Below are 18,792 nucleotides of genomic sequence, written 5' to 3' on the forward strand. Positions count from 1 at the left end.
CTAGTCCTTTCATTTCTTCTGTAAAAAAAGAATGTTCCCTTGTTAACCAGGACAGTTTGATGTCTACGAAATTTAGAGTTCATTCAGAAAAGGCATAACACATTTTTAAGTCTTTTTCTTTATTTGCCTGTTTTTAGGGTAAGAGTTGGCACTCCACTTTCCTCCAGCTGGGCAGAATGGGTTGTTTTTGTTTGTTTGTTGGCTCATTTGCTTCTTGGCTTTTTCTTTTTTTGAGCATCATTGTAAACCAGTGGGTTTTTATATGGCCAGTGTTCTTCAATCAATTAACCTGTTGTGTGTTTGTGTGTGTGTGTGTGTGTTTCTTTGATCTGTTCAGGTTGCCCATCTTTGGCTAGTGAGAATCTCTTTATTTTGGCTTCTATGGTCTTAACTCCTTATAGTGGTTTGATCGCCTCCTTGATTCTGGTCACACTCATTTTCTACATCTGCCGCCATGCCTCCCGGAAGCCCCGACCCTTTCCGTGGGGAGCTGTGGTCAGAGCCCACAGTCTGGACACCAGCGGTGGTCTTTGTCTCTAGAGCACACTCCACAACAGAAACGTAATGCTAGCCACATAAGTAATGGGACATTTTTTAGTAACCATGTTTTAAAAAAGGAGCAAGTGAAGTTTATAACATATTTTATTTAATTCAATATATCCTCAATATTAGCATTTCAACATGTAGTTGATGTAAAAATTTATTGAGATGCATTACTTCTTTTCATACTGAGTCTTGAAATCTGCTGTGTATTTTATCTTTACAGCATATTTCAGTGTGGACTTAATCCCATTTCAGGTACCCTGTGGCCACACACCACCAGTGGGTACCACGTGGGACAGCACAACACTACAGCTTTTCAGTGGGCAGAGAAAGGCAATGCATATTTTTGAGAAACAAATCGTGAGCTCATACTGATACCTCAAATTCAAATGTAGTCTTACAGGATTTTTTTTTTCTTTGATATTATACTTGTATTTCTTTTTCTTTTATTTTTTTGAAGATTTTATTTACTTATTTGACAGAGAAAGAGAGAGAGTGCACACAAGCAGGGGGAACAGCAGAGGGAGAGGGAGAAGCAGGCTCCCCGCTGAGCAGGGAGCCCAATGCGGGGCTTGATCCCAGGACCCCGGGATTACGACCTGAGCCAAAGGCAGACACTTAACCGACTGAGCCACCCAGGTGCCCTGATACTTGTATTTCTTTTTTCTTACACTGAAAATCTTAGTTTCAAAAAATATTCACATATTATTTGTTTTATCTTAAACTATATTTAAAGTAGTTTCAAAATAATAACACACCATTACCACTGACAGTGTGATACTGAATGAGGTTTAAGATTTCTTTGCAGATCTGTTTGTTTATAGAATATAGTTCACTAAGAAAATGTAATCAAATATGGGATAGTTAAAAAAAAAACATGGAATGTTCTAAAGTCATTTAATGTTTCTTCTGTGTCTCACCAACTTGACACAGCTAGCTTGGTTAGTTAATCTCAGTTTTAATCTTCAGAGGTTCCCACCTCTCATTTAGTGTTTTTGTAGTTTGTTTCAAATCTTTCTGAACATAGGGAGCTCATTTGAGGTCAGGGTCCTTTGGTGGTCAAGACATGGCTAGATGACATTTGAACCCTTCCAAGTCTAAGATGCTCTGATTATTCTAAACATCTCCTGTTCCCAGATTCATTCACAAAGCAAAGAGACTCTAAGAACACGGAAGTCTGTGCTCTATGAGCTGGTGGACTGTGGACACTTCTTTCTATATAGCTGAGTCTTATCTTCAGAAACAGACTAGTCAAGGGTGGACAAGGGCCAGGACAGGAGTGGGGTTCACAAGGAGTTCGTTGAGGGGTCTTTGAACTCTCCAGAAAGGGATTTGGAAAGGTATGTGTCTTTCCCTAGAGGCTCCTGAAAGGGAAGAGGGAGCATGGTTTTTTGCTCTTAGAATGTTTGAAGGGTTTTGGATCTAAAAGGTACCTTAGAGATGACATTAGATTAGACAGCATTGAGTGATGGAGAGAGCACTGGACTTGGAGCTGAGGTCCTGGATTCAGACTCAGGTGTCTCTACTTGTGTGACCTTGGGCAAGTCATTGGCTCTGTATGATGCTATTCTTGTAGCGTAGAATGGTGGACTTCTGATCTGTGGACTGGTGAGTCTCTCAGTTGGGATATCTTTTTGCAGATGCACACTCGCAGGCGTCCTTGGGACATATTTGAGGCAACAACCCAGCTGTGCTTGGACTAGTGCAGCAATGAGGCTTCACTAATGAGAACTGGAGAGATACGACCTTTCAGGCCATAAAGAATTAAACTGTCTGCAACTCAGATTTGTCATCTTAAAACGGGGGCTATGCTTCTTGCCTATGGTATAGAATGGGAAAGCACTTTCTAAACTTGAAATGTAAGGGGCTCTTACCCTTAAGTTCAGTTCGTGAGGCAGACACTCCTCTCTGATGGAGTCATTACCTTCACAGCCTTGGGTGGGATCGTATGTTGCATATAAATCTGGACCAAAATGCCACCTTTATGTTTTGTTTAGCTCCAGAACAAAGGACTGAAAGATTACTGCTTTGATTATAACCCTCCCAGTGAAAACCAAATCGTAGGACACCAGGTCCTTCTATACCTCTGTCATGGAATGGGTCAGAACCAGGTAGGTGCTGCTTCTCTAGCTTGACATTCTTGGGCCAAGGGACAGCGGACAGCAGGAGGCTCTATGCTCAAGGAACTATTGGTAGGAATCTCTCCGTTTTAAAAAAATTAAACATTTAATAATAAAGATCAGAGTAAAAAAAAAATAAAAAATAAAAAATAAAACATTTGATATTTTTTGCATGATCCAGGTAATATATGCTTATTGCAGAACATTTGGAAAATACAAAATAGAAGCAGTAAGTGAATAACAGGTCCCAGCAACCATCATAAGAATGAAGATGTATTTACTTCCCATCTTTTTGTATGCAAGGCCTTTGGATTATTGTTTGAAATAGTTATTATCATAATGTCTATACGTTTTCTATCCCATTATTTCCACTTACTTCATCATACTTTTCTTGTGTTATTAGACATCCTTTCAGACTATCATTCCTAAGGGCCTCTTGATAATCCTTCATGCGGCTATATTACTATTTAGTTATAACTGAGTCCCTGCCTGCCTGTCTTTGCAATTGTAAGTGACCCTGCCACTAACTTTTTAGTGGCAGAAAAAAAAATAAAAAGGAAAAAAACAACAGATCTGCATTTCAGATGACTTCCTTAGAATTAATGCTTAAATGTCTAATGTGGAAAGAGGGAGATCGCTGGACGAGAACCTGGGGAGACTCCAGGTTGGAAGAAACTCTAATCCCACTAATCCCATTCTAATCAGAATTATGAGTTTTGATGCACAGTGCTGTGCAAAGCAGTGTTTAGGGCAATTGCCGGTGGCTTGGGCAGGTCTGTTTGGGTGAAGTGCTGAGCTTCAGGCTGGGCCGGGGGAGCGAGTCCTGGAAAGTCTATGGCCTGGAACAGGACCCCAGCCCAAGCAGGCGGATACACCAGCAGGGCGGGGCCCGTGGAGGACGGAGGAGATGAGGTGGCAGACACCTAGAGACGGAGGAGTGGGATTAGAGTTTCTTCCAACCTGGAGTCTCCCCAGGTTCTCGTCCAGCGATCTCCCTCTTTCCACATTAGACAGTAACTGGTGCATGTTGGTTGCTCCGTTTTTAGTTTTTCGAGTACACATCCCAGAAGGAAATACGCTATAACACCCGCCAGCCAGAGGCCTGCATCACTGTGGAGGCAGGAACGGATGCCCTCGTCATGCATCTCTGCCAGGAAACTGCTCCAGAGAATCAGAAGTTCATCTTGCAGGAGGTGAGCGAGCTGTCTCCTGCCTTCCGCGCTGTTGGTCCACGGGCTGCCGAGGGGGGAGTAGAAGTAGAGCTCCCCATCCTAGTCCTCTCGGGTCTCAGGGGTGCAGCCACGTACAGGAGACCCAGGACTTCCCCCAAGGTGCTAGCAGTGTGGTTGGGGTCCCGCTTCCAGCATCAGCACCCAGCATCAGTAGCGCTTTGGCTCCCGTCCAGTCGTCCCACCCTCCTTAAGCCTGGAGCCACAGTAATGGAAAGAGGAGCTGTTGCAAACACATTCGAAGATGAAATGGGGTTGAAATGACGAAGGATGTGAGGTTAGGCCCAGGTATGAGCTACTCCATGTCTATAAGCCTCATTTTTCCCAGCTGTAAAATGGGAGCGATCATAGAGGACTAGATGTGCGGCAGAAATTGTCCTTGGAAACCATGAAGCTCTACAGGGATCAGCTGTTACTTGCAGGATAAGAAAACATCCTTCTGAGGGAGTTGGCTCTCCATCAGAATAGTTATTGTGGATTTGAAACTGGGTATTATTTCAGGCCTGAGAGGCACTAGCCCCCCCCCCCCGCCCCGCCCAGCCCCCCCCACACACACACAGCCATAATGGGACTCGTGAATCTGTCAGATCCTTTGACTCACGAAAAAGCACATGAGGGAATAAATCCAAAGAAAATAATTCACAAGAAAAAATTAGTTCTCTTTTATCTCCATAGGAAGCTTTCATTCCCAGCCTGGCTCCAGGGATGGAAAGATTGGTCTCTGTTGCTTATAAATGGGTTAATTCTAAGTATGATTAGAAGCTGGAGTCCATTTTCCTGTAGACGATATTATGATTAGCACTGAAATCTGCAGGCCACCTGGACAAGCCTTGCACTATGGTGCTATCCATCTGATATAAAAAATAAGAGGGAAGACACCCCCGGTCTATGGTTCTCTGCAGCGCCTGCCCCCGTCTCCTTCTCTTCTTTCTTCTAACTGGAAGCTGTTTGTAAGCCCTCAAGGAAGAGTCATGCAAGCTAGAAATCATAAAATTGGTTTGAAATGTCATTAAAATTTTATCTTAAATTTCAGTGACCATTTAAGGAACAGTACGTTTCCTTAGCAGGGTGGGAGAAAGGAGGCTGTATTTAATCACTTTCTTTCTTGGTACTCTGAGGGCAACTTGGGAGCTCTCTTAAGGGTTTTAAAGGTTAATATTTTTGAGATTCTTCTGCATATAATTCTATTTCCAAAGTTTCTCTTTCCCTAGAACAGATATGTCACTCGTTCTGCCCATTTGCTCCTCAGCCACAATGAAGTTCCCTGGGGGTGTACAGCTTACGACAGAGACAGGTGGAGGGGAAAAAAACTCCAGGACCGGGGGAGAGGCTTGCTGAGTTAACTCAGCAACAGTTGAGAAAAAGAAGAGAAGGCATTAAAGAGGACCATGATCTTTGGGGTTGGGGAAATGGGCATGGTCCCACAGAACCCATGTCCTCACTGGTGACTTACCCCCTCACCCAGCTGTTCTCTGGCTGAGCTGGGACTACAGCCAAGTTTCCTGAGTCTGCATTTAAAAACCTAAAAGAAAGAGATCACCAGGGATGTAATTAGTTGACCTGAGGGAAGTGAAAGAGGTTAATAAGAGATCTCTTTGATCCTGATTTCCCTGAACGAAAAGAAGAGCAGTAGGGAGGAGACATGGAGTCTGACAGATCCCCAGAGTGGCCAGCAGGTGGCACCACCGGCCCTGACGGTGGAGTTGGGGACCCTGGAGCTGAGCTTCTGGCGACAGGGGAGCCTACCACACCTGCGCACGCCTGGCCCTCCCTATGTACGCGTGGTCCCAAGTCGCCCTAGCACAGGGCAGACACTTAGAGCTCACTAAATGCTTCTGAAGTGATAAAAATCACCTGAGCTCTTAAGAACACATTGTAAGGAAAAAGATATTTTCTGGGGAATTATTTGCATTTCTCTTACATATCCATAGTTTATTATCTCTTGTAGGATGGTTCGTTATTTCACGTACAGTCCAATAAATGCGTTCAGGCTGAGAGGAAGACGTTCAGTAGTGACAGTTTCGTACCCCTCTTGCGGGACTGCATCGACTCCGAACATCAGAAATGGTTCTTCAAGGAACACATGTGATAAAGTGTCGCGGTACAAGGAGCTCATGGAAGGAGTGGGAAGGCCCCTGGACTCTGCCCAAGAGGGACTTAGCAGAGTCCAGTGACAGACCCACCCCAAAGCTGGCTGCTTTCCTTTCATAAGAAAGTTACTTTACAACCTGTGAAAGTGATGTTGGATTTAAGAAGCTTTGTACTGATTTTGAAAACTTCAAAATTGCTCCTAAATACCCTATTTTCAAAGGGTAGTCATAAAATGTTAACTCTTGGTATTCAGAGAATTAAAACCTTTAAATATTTTTCTATCAAGATGTGTGTTCCTCTGTCATGCATTTTAATTACAATCCCTGGCAAAAAAGGTAAATATTCTATTTTTGGTGTCTGCAAGGATTCCCAGGCATTAAGATGTTTGCGTGGGTGGAAATTAGACTCACATAGCATACTCTACGTAAACTGACAACACCTCAAACATTGGGTTAGTTTTTTCTCGGTGTAGGCAGATGGACACTGGGAACACTGTATTGATTCCTTCACATTGTTGAGATATTCCAGGTTTATTTAAATAAGGAATGCTATTTGGTTATGTGTCACCACCATAGTCAAGACTCCAGCGAATGTCTCTGTTAGCTAAAGAGGACTAACCAAAGCTGAAATCTCAAAGGCACAGCACAACTTAGCGAGTCCCCATCGGCTTCTGGCACACACGGTGGCCTCCAGACAATGCCTCGCTGTGTCATGGCTGGGGGCTTTCAGAAATCACCTCCGTGACTTTAAAACACATTCGTGTCATTTTATGTTTTAATTACACATTGGCATCCAGGAGAAATGTACTGTGCTATACAAAACGCAGTTTTCAAATGTGTTCATTAATAGTATTTGGTCCTTACACCCGTGTTCAGTTCTGTGCTATAGTAGCTGCTGCCGAACTAGCCCAGATCCACTTCTGGGATCTTGTCAACCTGATGACATCACTGTGAACAATTCAAAGAACAATAGGAAGACATTGCAGATCTTTGCTTTTGTAGCCAATCAGATGTGAGCGATGAAGACACAGGTGCACTTGACTAAAAAGTATCAACCTGTGTGCCCTCGGGCTCTTTTTTAAAGCATCCTGCCTTCTCTGGGGGGTCCAGTTTAACAATCACCCAGAAGGACTCCTACTTACCTGGCTAGCATCAATCTGATGCCACTCTGAACTTCGGTTTCTTCTTCTGTAGAATGAGAATAATGAAACCAAGCGTGGAAGGGAGTCACGAGAATGAAATAACAGAGCAGATGTGGGCTTACTTTAGTCCCTGGCATGCAGTATGGGCTAATTAAATTTCTAGTTTCATAAATAACACATTATAATATGTGAAGCACAATAAGCATCAGTGGGTGTTTATTCAAAAATAAATATTAAGTACTTTAGTTATTTTATCTTTATGGGATTAAATAGCTCATTGGCAGGCAGGACTATGGTATGAGCCCCTTCCAGCATAGCTCAGTTCTCTCGTAAGTGGTGAAAGTGAGAAATTTTATGTTCTGCATATTTTACCCTTTCTGCGTGTCAGTCTGAGCTGGATGAAGGGGTGTCAGCCCCTCCCAGGGCGTGGGAAGACAATTCAGGCAGGCATAAAATGGATGCTGACCAAATCCATAAAGAGTGCAAGGAGGGGTCGCCTGGGTGGCTCAGTTGGTTAAGCGTCTGCCTTTGGGGCCTGGGTCATGATCCCAGGGTCCTGGGATCGAGTCCCGCATCGGGCTCCTTGCTCAGCAGGGAGCCTGCTTCTCCCTCTCTCTCCCTCTGCTTATGCTCTCTCTGTCAAACAAATAAAATATTTAAAAAAAAAAAAAGAGTGCAAGGAGGCTACACGTGCATTTTTGTGTGCGTTCACTGGGCATCGCCACTCATCAGTTTGGTTTGAGAGTCATCCCTCTTACTCCTGCTATCAACTTAACGTGGTGATTTTTAGGGTAGAAAACTAATAAAAATATTTTTAGGGTATCAAGGGAAGTATTTTTACAGACTGGGCGGCAATTTACTTTTTGAAGAACATTTCCCTTCACTGATGGATGGGGAATCTGAGCCTGGGTGTCTCCACCTGACCCACTGGAAGGTGTGAATTGGCCCCCAGTCCTGGTGCATGGAGCCAGGAGTCCTGGGGGCCAACCTTAGCTATGGCAGGTCATTTCACCTTCCTGGACTCATTTCCTCATCTGCATCATGGGGATAAGAATGTCCTTAAGAAGGTTGATTTCTTAGCTACATTTTTTAGTTACCCTAAGGATTGCAGTATGCTTCCCAAATTTATCACAATCTTCTTCAGTAGAGTATCGAGTTAATTCCAGTAAAATTTAGCAAATTTGTATTAGTGTAACTCCATTTCCTACCCCCTCCTCTGTGTTATTGTAGACGTACATATATGTTATAAACTCAAATGATATAATTATTACTTTGAATCATTTTAATTATTTAAATAATAAGAGAAGAAAAGAGGAAAATATATATATACATATGTGTGTGTATATAATATATATATATACACACAGTCTCTTATATTTACCCACATCTGTATCATTTCCATGCTGTTCATTACTTCCTGTGAATCTGAGTCCCCTCGTGTCATTTTCTTTCAGTGTAAAGACTTTTTGGTATTTCATCTAGGCTGGATCTGTTAGCAACACAATCTCAGTTTTTATTTATTTGGGAATGTTTCTATTCTACCTTCAGTTTTTTGGAAGATCGTTTGGTTGGATAAAGAATGCTAGTTGACAGGGACCCCCCACCACCACCACCACCTTCAGCACTGTGAATTTGAGATTATACCACCTCGAGTGTTGCCTTTGTTTTGAGTGAGAGGTCATCTGCTAATCACTTGGTTACCTGTATGTGATGAGCCATTTTTCTCTTGCTGCTTTTAAGATTTTCTCTTTAACCTTAAATTCTCTTTCTCTTCAATGTGTCTTTGGCTTTCAGTGGTTTAAGATACATCTAGATGTGGTCTGTGTTTATCATACTTAGGGTTTGTTGAGCTTTGGGGAATATAATGTTTTTAAAATCAGTTTGGGAAGGTCTACAGCCATTTTTTCTTCATTATTTTTTCTGCCCCTCTATTCTTCAAATTGAATAAAGTCTATCTGTCTTCTTTAAGTTCATCTGACTTCTTCTGCCATCTCAAACCTGCTCCTGAGGTTACACAGTCATTTTATTTCGGTTATTGTACTTCTCACCTCTGAATATCCACTTGGTTCTTTTTCGTAGTATCCAGTTTCTGTGTTTGAAATTTGACTCATTGTTACAAGCACATTTTCCTTTAGTTCTTTGAATACAGTTTTTAAAAATTCTTTGAATATATTTGTAATAACTACTTTGAAGCCTTTGTACCATAGCAGCTTAAAACATTAAAGACATTATCTTGCAGTTTCTGTAGGTCCGATTTGGGGCATGGCTTGACTAGATTCTCTGCTCAGGGGCTCCCAAGGCTGCAGTTGAGCTGTCCACCTTGGCTGTGATCTCATCTGAGACTCAGGGTCCTCCTCCAAGCTCCCTGGTTGTTGGTGGAATTCAATTCCCTGGGGCCACAGAACTGAGGACCTCAGCTCTAAAAGGTCACTTCCTGCTCCCCGCCGTGTGGCCCTCTCCACAAAGTGACGGTTTGCTTCTTTAAGGCCTGTGGGAGAGTGCCTGTTGCTTATTCTTAGCTCTTTTAAGGGCTCACTTGATTAGGTCAGTTTGACCCAGGATAATCTTCCATCTCTTAACTCAAAAGTCATCTGATTCAAGACATGAATTACATCCACAAAATTTCTCCAGTGCAGTGGTATCCCATTACATTCCGAGGTCCTGCCCCCACTCCAGGGGAGGAGACCACACAGAGCATGTTCGCCAGGAGGCAGGAAACGTGGAGCTCATCTAAGCCTTCTGCCTACCACAGCCCACCCTCTGGCCCCCAAGTAGTTGACGCCCCTTCCATGTGAAAAATACATTCACTCCCTCCCCAGGTTCCTGAGTCTCATCTCATTACAGTATGAGTACAAAGTCCAAAATTGCATCATCTGAATCTAATCATCTGAATCAGCTGAAAGTCCAAAATCTAAGTCAGGTCCAGGTCCAGATGAGGGCTCCCAGGTGTCCCCCAGCAGGTGCAGCGGCCAGGACACGGTTCCCCTCCACTCGTGGGCCTGGGAAGCCAAGGGACAGGTTCTCAGCCCTGCCACGGCCAGCACACGGCAGTGGGAAGGCACGGGACAATGGTTACAGACATTCCATCTCAGACAGGGGACATGAAGGTCGGAAGGAGCCATGGGTCCATAACGCTTTTGAAATCTAGCCAGGTAAATGTTTTGCTTCTCTGGACTCAGCTTCAAGACCTGGGAAGAATCCTCTGGAACTCTTGCCTCTTTCTTCTGGGCACACAGCTCCCCAACTCTTGCCCTCCTTCTTTTTTTAGGAAAGGTGACATGGTTGCGATGGAGTAGTTTTACCAATCTGCACCCCCCAGTGGAGTTTTGGGGGTCCAAGACTCTCCTTTCATTGTGTACTCTCACTGTCCCTTTTTAGTCCAAGGTGGCAGGCTTTCTGCTGAAATAATTTTCTTGAGAACTTGGGCATCTTGTATGAATTCGTTGCTTTTTACCCCACTAGACAGAAGCCACATCCACAGATCTCTCTTTTTCTCTGCAAGCTTCCTAGATGCCCCTGGCTCAGCTGAGAAGACCTTTGAGGTGCCCACACCCCTAATCTCTTGAAAGGGCCCTCGGTGGGGCTGAACGTCCTGACCTTTCGTTCGCTTTGAGGTTCTAACAAAAGGTGGTGCAGTCACACACTGGGCCTTCTCTCTGTGCCACACGTTCAGCAGCCCTTCTGAGTTTTAGCATCTTTTGCCATCTGGAGAGGCTGAGAATTTTCTTTTCTTTTCTTTTTTTAAGATTTTATTTATTTATTTGATAGAGATAGAGAAAGGGAGAGCACAAGCAGGGGGAGCGGCAGGCAGAGGGAGAGGAAGAAGCAGGCTCCCTGCTGAGGAAGGAGCCCGATGTGGGGCTCGATCCCAGGACCCTGGGATCATGACCTGAGCCGAAGGCAGCCGTTTAACTGACTGAGCCACCCAGGCGCCCCGAGGCTGAGAATTTTCTAAATCATTTAGTCCTACTTCATTTTTGTGCACCTCTATCCGTCTCCTCTTGGGTTCCACTGTGAGTAGTGGGAAGAGAGCAGCGAGCACCTTCCTCACTGCCTGGAAATCTCCTTCGCTATATACCAGGTTCATCCCTTATTAATTCTACATAACTGCAGGCAGTTTTGCTAAGCTTTCTTTCTTTCTTTCTTTTTAAGATTTTATTTATTTGACAGACAGAGAGACACAGCAAGAGAGGGAACACAAGCAGGGGGAGTGGGAGAAGGAGAAGCAGGCTTCCCGCCGAGCAGGGAGCCCGATGTGGGGCTCGATCCCAGGACCCCGGGATCACGACCTGAGCCGAAGGCAGGCGCTTAACGACTGAGCCACCCAGGCGCCCCTTTGCTAAACTTTCTGCCGCATAAAATAAGGGTCCCCTTGCTCCTGTTTCCAATAATGCGGTCCTCACTCTCTTCTAATCAATCCTTCTGATACTTCACCAACAGTGTCCTCAACATCCATATTTCTACAGACAGTCTGTTCAAGGAAACTTAGCCTTTCCTATCACATTCTGCAAAATTCCTCCAGCTTTCTCCCACTGTTCATTGCCAAAGCCACTCCCCCATGCTAGGTATTTGTTACAGCAGCATCTCACGTCCAGGTACCAAAATCCGTATTTGTTTCCTATTGCTCTGTAACAAATCACCACAAACTTAGTGGCTTACAATAGCCCTCATTTACCTGTAGGTCATTGGCCTGGGCATCACTTAGCTGGGTTCTCTGCTCTGGGCTCGTGGGCTAAAATCAAGGTATCTGTGGGGGTTGCTGTCTCTTCTGAGGCCTGGGGTCTTCTAAGCTCACTCTTGTGGGCAGAATTTGGGTCTTTGTGATTACAGGAACAAGATCCTCAGCTCCTAGAAGTCGTTTGCTGAGAGATTCTCCAGCTGGCTCTGAAGAAGCCAGCCACCATGCTGTGATAGGTCCAGGTGGCTAGGACTGAGGATGGCCTCTGGGAGCTCAGAGTGACAGAGTTCATGTTGAATTTCTGGAAGCGTACTCCTCAGTGTGATTAGTACCGCAATGACAATGTAGATAATGCAGGTGCATCTGAAAATCAAGTTCAGTGATGCCATTCTTGTGATCAGATGCCTACTTACCATTAATGAAGGTTCCTTTCTGGGTCTCCTGTGTGGCTCAGTCGGTTAAGCATTTGCCTTTGGCTTGGGTGTGATCCCAGGGTCCTGGGATCGAGCCCCGCATCAGGCTCCCTGCTCAGTGGAGAGCCTGTTTCTCCCTCTCCCTCTGCCCCTTCCCTGGCTTGTGCTCTCTCTCACTCACTCTCACTCTATCTCAAATAAATAAAATCTTTTTTTTTTTCTTTTTAAAGAAGGTTCCTTTTTGAAAACTTGTAAAAATTCCCAAGAAATGAAACCTTCATCACATGAAGAGCTCCTTAGATATCAGCTGGGAAGGATTTGTTTTATTTATATGAGTCAATTCTGAATTTCTTTACGGGTTGAGTATGTGTTAAATTGCTTGCACCAACTAGCTTCCTTTCTCCCTCCGATGAGAGCAGTGCTTCTCACACTCGAACATGCACAGGATCACCTGACATCTTGTTAAGAGGCAGATGCATGTTTAGTAGGTCTGGGATGGGCCTTGAGATTCTGCATTTCTCACGAGCTCCCGGGAGATGCCAATGCTGCTGGTCTGTGGGCCGTATTTTGAGTAGCCGGATATTCAAGTGAGAAAAAGGAGAGAAGAAAGCTCCAGGTTGGCTAGTCACTAGTGTCTTTCCCTCACACACACGCCAGATGGTGTTGTCAGCTCAGGAAACGTAACAGGGCTTTCACTGAGGCCAACTCTACTGGTCTAAACAATCCTCCAAATCATGGGTCCACGGGAGGCAGACCTGGAAGGCACCCAGAGGTCATCCTGTGCCCAATGTAGCTGATGGGGAAGCTGAGGCCAGGGAGGGAAGGGGTTTGCCCGAGGTCACACAGCAAGTTAGGGACAGCGTTTTCTTTGTCAATCCCTGTCATTCCATCTGGTCACCCATATTTTAAATTTGGTCTGGGTGTGTTTTTCTTAAAGTGTTCAGTTGGTACTCTTTTTAAAAAAACATTGTCTCTTCAGAAATTGGCCTTGCCATATTCTGTTAAATTATAAAATAAAATGAGTTACCAATCTTGATAGAAAGTTCTAAAGACCTGGCCACATGCCTCGCTATATCAGAGTCACAATATTTATTTAACAAGTGGGGTTGGAAATACCGGCCTCTTCCGTCTCCTCATGTCTAAGAGGGTTAGCGCACTACACACGAAATCTCTCACACTTGTACACAACTTTAGTTTTGTTTTCAAGGGTTTTATTTTGTTTGATCCTATGAAGTCAACCGGCTGAGGATTGCTCTCTCCTGTCTCCTGCTGCAGCTATTGCTGCTAATGATGAGAATGACGATGAGGATGAGGATGATAATTGCATGAGTTGGGCAGTGCTCTAGGCATTCATATAAAGGATCTAATTTAATTCTCAAAACCCCCGGTGAGGAAGGTGTTAGTCCTCCCCTCTCCACCCTCCGTTTTAAAAGGCGAGGACACTGAGCCTCAGAGAGGGTAGGGAACTTGTCTAAGGTCACACAGCTAATCGATGGCTGTGCTGGGATCTGAATGCAGACGGTCTTAGGCCAGAGCTCAATGATAAGGGCTCCATCCCTCTGGCTCCTGGAGGGCAGGGGACGACCCGCCCGAGTCTGCAGCCCATACCCCCTGCCGGCCGCGTCCCTTCCCTTTTGGTCCAGTTACACCACACTGCCGGTTATGGCCTGAGGATTACTGAGTCTGTCCCGCTTGGAGGGTGCAGGAGGTCACAGTGGATTCCTGTCTCCGGGCAAGCTCATTTCTTTCGAAAGCGCCGAGTCTGGGAGCAGAACCGGGGACAGGGGCCCAAGTGCAGAGTGGCCAACGGTTCTGACCTGCTCCTTCATGGGCAGCTGTCCAGGTACCATCCCCTTTTGCCCACACCCACAGTCTGCCCTCTCTCTCTTCCAAATGAGGCAAGAAAGGGAATGCAGGGTTTGGGAGGCATCTCTGCAGCTTCTCCCTTGAGCTTCTTGCTACAGAGCAGGGAGGCCTGCAGTCCATGGCCAGGTCAACTGCGATTGCTCCATCCAGCATCGATCTGCCTTCAGAGTGTTTAAAACCCGTGGGACAGGGAGTTGTGTCCCATCTGCCGTGTCATGATTCCTCTGTGAATCATCTCGAACCTTCTTTTACGAGGCAAAGGTCAGTGGAACTGATTGCTCATTAGAATTAAGACAGTTATTTCAGTATCCCAAAAAGAAATTGCCAGAAGGGTGTGTCTATTGGGCAGCTCTGGTTATTAACTCAAGAGTGATTGCAAAGCAACACTGGGGTCTAATTGCCAACTGTTAGAAAAGGAAGCAAACTACTGGGTTATGGAGTTTGAAGGGACTTTAGAAGTCATATGTTCAACTCACTCGCGATGCAGGACTCCCTCCTGGCCCCCAGCCTGTGGTCAGTGACCCTAGCTTGTCCACTGCCACTGGGAGGGATGCTCTTCCCTTTTCAGGCGGCCCATTCTGTTCTCAAATGGCTCATGAAACTGAAATCCGTCTCCCTGAAGTTTCCCGTATTGCTCTGGATCCCCCTAGGAGGCCACCCAGCGTGTTTGCTCTCTCAGCCCCTTGGAGATTCAAGGAGAGAGAAGACGTGTCTGAGTCTTCTGTGCTGTAGGCCAGCCAGCCTCATTCCTTCAAACCATTCTTATGGGATGTGGTTTTCACTGGAGTTCTGGGAGCAGGGAAGATGGATATTTGCATTAAATCTGCTCCATTTAACCAAAGGTAAAGACTCCATTCTCCATTGCTGCAGAGGTCAAGGCTAGCTAAGGCTGCCCCAGATGCCCTGAGAGCAATAAAACGACATTAGGAAGGCTGTGGGGCAGGGCGGGGCAGGGCGGGGCAGTGCATGTGTGCGTGCACTCCGCGTGTCTGTGTGCGCGTGTGGGGGGGGGCAGCAAGACTGGGAGAGACGCTGTAAGGGAGCCTTCATTTTCCATAATAGGAAGTCAATAATAATGATCTAAAACAGGAAAATCATGAGAAAGCAGGGCTGATGTATTATTTGAAATACAGGGACAAATACTGGAAGAAATAGCTTGAAATGTTGAGTAGAGGCTCTCTTGGGAGCCAGATCTAGATGGGGTGGGGATGGGTAGGCAGAGGACTACTGATTTTATTACAAACCTTGAGGACTATTAGGCTTTTTAAGCAAAGTACATGTACTCAAGCTAACTGAGTACATTTGGTAAAAATTATCTTTAAAAATTCTCCCAAATGGAGTCTCAGTCCAAACTCTTGTTAGTAGGGAAATAATTAGGGACCTAGATTTGGCTTTATTTAGCAGGCCAGATTTCAGAGAGGTTGGCATTTGTGGAAGGACAGATCTGGATATAAATTCTGATTGGTCACTCGCCAGCTGTGTGACTTTGGGCAAGTGTCCTAACCCCTCTGAACCGCAAGTCCTCATCTGTAAGACAGAGGCAGTACTCATACATCACTCTAAGGGGGTTGTGAACATTACATGAGATGAGGTGGGCAAAGTTGGGAGCCTAGAGCACCCAGGAGGACAGGTGCTCAGGGACCACTTACTGGCCAAAGACTCAGAATTGCTGGCACTCAGAGATCTCCTGGGTACCAGGGAAGCCATCAGAAACAACGAGGCGTATCTCGGACCTCTGCCTGTGGAACAGTTGCTCTTCATAAAAGTCAGATTCTGTGTTGTTTGCTGCCTTGTGGCTGAACAAATGAGCAAAAGTCCTTGGAGGCTTCCCAGCCTCCTTTCCTCTCCATCTGTAGGGAAATTAACTTTCAACTTGTCTCTTCTTGTAATTATTCATCTGTGGGAAAACTCTGAACTCAAGAACTGCAGGGGACTTGGGGGGGTCATTTTAGTCCAGTCTTTTCACTGTCCAGTGAGAGCACCGCTTCCTAAGAGGGGCTCGGAAGGGGGTCCCCGGGCTGGTTCATCCTCTGTGCCCACAGGTAGGGGATGAGAGTGTGAGCCCGGGCCACTCTGCAAAACCCCAGCAGGCCATGGGATTGGGGAGACCAGGGGAGCCTGCCCTGACATGGAATGGGCTCAGCAAGCTCCTTTTGGAACCAGAAGCTGAAGGGAGATAAAACTGCCCTTCCTGGGTAAGATTCTGGACAGTTCTGGGAACTCATCTGCAGAACAAATTGATTTATGGGGATCCAGCTGTGAAGAACTATACAAAACAGCGATCAGAGGAGATACACTCCAGATGTGGCTCTATTAAAGGCAGGGCTAGAACAGTGGGGTTGAAAGACTTTCTGAGGTCCAGTGGACCGTGGAGACTTCGAGAAAGTATGGCCAAGAGCCTGCAGCTTCCAGCTGCCGATCCTGAGCTGGAAAACAGCTTAGAACCCATTGCGTCCAATCTCTTGAAACTATAGATGGGAATCCCAAAGTCCAGGGAGGGAAGGAGCTTACCCCGCATCACACAGCGCGGGGAGATGAGACTGGGGCCAGAATCCGCGTCTGTTGCTGTCAGTTCCAATGTCTGTCCCATCACCAGTACTCGCTCACCTGCCTTTTAGAGCCAACTCAGGCTGTTTTCAGAATTGCAAGTTGAGGGAAGGCTCCACCCTGCCACACTCTGATGGTGATTTACCCCAAGAGGGAGACCTGGCTGACCCTAATGCGGGGTTGAAGAGCTCCCTCCCCCCCTCACGGGCCTCTGAGACCTTCCTGTAGAGCCAGCCGGACTCAGTGATCCTTCCTCCGCTAGCTGCCCTCTGTCCCTGAGGGCGAGGGCAGGGGTGGCCAGCGCACAGGAGGGCGCTCCCCTGCGGCATCGCCTCTGCCAGGAAAAGGATTTCAGGGTTTTGCTGCCTGGGAATGAGCTTCATATTTGGTAGACTCTCAGATGAAGTCTAGACTCCCTTTTGTACTAGCGTATACCTGACATACACGGTCTCTTGCCCCCAACACTTCACTTTTCCCCGGTTATTGGAAAGATACAGGCTTAGCTGAAAAATCAGAAACTATGCAAGAATCTAAAGAAATCACTTAAATTCTCGCTACCCAGAGACAGCACCATTTGGAACTATTTCCTTCCAGTTCTTTTTTTGTTACCACCATCCCTTTCACTGGGTTGGAATTGGCTCAGTATTAGCTTTTGCCAAGTGAACCTGGTTCTGTCCTTTGGGGAAAAGCAAAATTAGTCTCCTTCCTCTGCCCATACCAGGGTTCAGATGTGTGAAGACAATGTTTCCACAGATTCTTCCCACATCTGGGGGAAAACCTAAACTCCATTTTTAAATGCCAGGGTTTATCATTACAAGTATGATCATTGCCATTTATTAAGTGTGCACGCCTTGCAAGGCATTGCACTGCTTGCTTTTCATACATTCCTTCGTTTAATCTTTACAACAACCTTTCTAAGGAGATATCTTCTAGCTCCAATTTATAGGGGAAGAAACAGGCTCAGAGATTATGGGTCTCATTTGGGCTGATGGGAACTGAGTTCAGAAGATTATCACCTCCCTTCATCTGGCCTCTTTATCTTTATTAATATATCCAGAGGACACACTAGCATTCCTGACAACCTTACTAAAGTTGCTTATTGAATGCTATACATGCAAAGCAAGCCTTTATGGTTGTTCCCGACAAATTCGTCTCCATCATTCTGTCTCACAAAGACATTTTTTTCCTTATAGCAATCACTCTGAGGCAACATAACTCATGTAGAATTCCTGGCAACAATATTTAAAAACAAAAAACAAAAAGGACCCAACCAACCTCCTAGCTCGGCTCCTAGGACACAGTACTCCCCCAGTACCTGGTTGCTATGATTATTATATGAGGTGGGTGACACTGTTTGTTTGGTTCCCTGGGTTTCCCTCTGTTCCCCACAAAACACAGCAGAAGAATGTGCTAAAAGTAGCCTTGTGCTAAGGAGGAGCTCATCCACTGTGGTTGGTCTCTGAGCTGGCTTCCAGAAGCATCCTTCCTCCCCAGCTATTGGCAGAAATAAGAAGCCAAGAAGATGCTTCCTTGAGTTGGGGCACTTCTGCCCTATGCCCGGCCCCATGTTCCCCGGGGGTCTCCCCATCCCACCCGTGTGTTGGTGGGGCAGGCCTGTGTGTCTTTGGTGGGAAGACCCTCTGCTCCCCAACAGCCTCCGAGCCCGTGACGTCCCAGCCCGCCTTGCTGCTGCTTCTGCTGCTGATCCCTCACCCACGTGGCTCCGAGGAGACACTCCTTTGAGCGGGGTGGAGCTGTCAGAACGGATTTTAAAATATGGGTTGTATTTCATTTTAATTTTTGGTTATTTTCTAAATTTGGTCACAGTCGCATCTTCTTGTTCTAAAACGAGAGGGAGGATGCAGCTGCCCTCTGGGAAATCTCCAGAGAGGAGAAGGGAAGAAAGCCCTCGTGCTTCTCTGCTGATTGCTCTGCTTCCTTCCTGAGCTCTCCAAAGCCAGCTATGTGGGAGTGGAAGGGACAGATGTGGACCTGAGAATACCCACATGTTCCCCTTGAACCTGGGAGCTCCATGGAAGGCATACTGTCACCAGCCCAGGACGACTCACCAAGGCTACTGGCCCCCACATGTGCCAGACAATCAGACACTGTCCCCACCCCAGGGAGTAAAACCCACTTGGACCCACGAAATTTTGATTCGAGG

The 18,792-nt window shown here is 45.9% G+C and overlaps 1 protein-coding gene across 3 annotated transcripts in view; it reads left to right on the forward strand.

Moving 5' to 3' along the window:
- The window catches only part of GALNT12 (polypeptide N-acetylgalactosaminyltransferase 12), an 83,143-nt gene that overhangs the window by 30,357 nt on the left and 33,994 nt on the right, over positions 1-18,792 (forward strand). Inside the window, exons 8-10 of one of the 3 annotated variants that reach the window (XM_078061509.1) lie at positions 2,541-2,654; positions 3,710-3,856; positions 5,824-6,268. In XM_078061509.1, coding sequence (XP_077917635.1) covers positions 2,541-2,654; positions 3,710-3,856; positions 5,824-6,066 — 504 coding nt within the window. In that variant the 3' untranslated portion in view covers positions 6,067-6,268. Of the gene's footprint in view, positions 1-2,540; positions 2,655-3,709; positions 3,857-5,823; positions 6,269-18,792 lie in introns of those variants that run through there. The other 2 variants (XM_036074154.2, XM_036074156.2) reach the window with 2 other exon arrangements.

This window comes from Halichoerus grypus, chromosome 14 (genome assembly GCF_964656455.1).
Source record: "Halichoerus grypus chromosome 14, mHalGry1.hap1.1, whole genome shotgun sequence".
NCBI lineage: Eukaryota > Metazoa > Chordata > Mammalia > Carnivora > Phocidae > Halichoerus > Halichoerus grypus.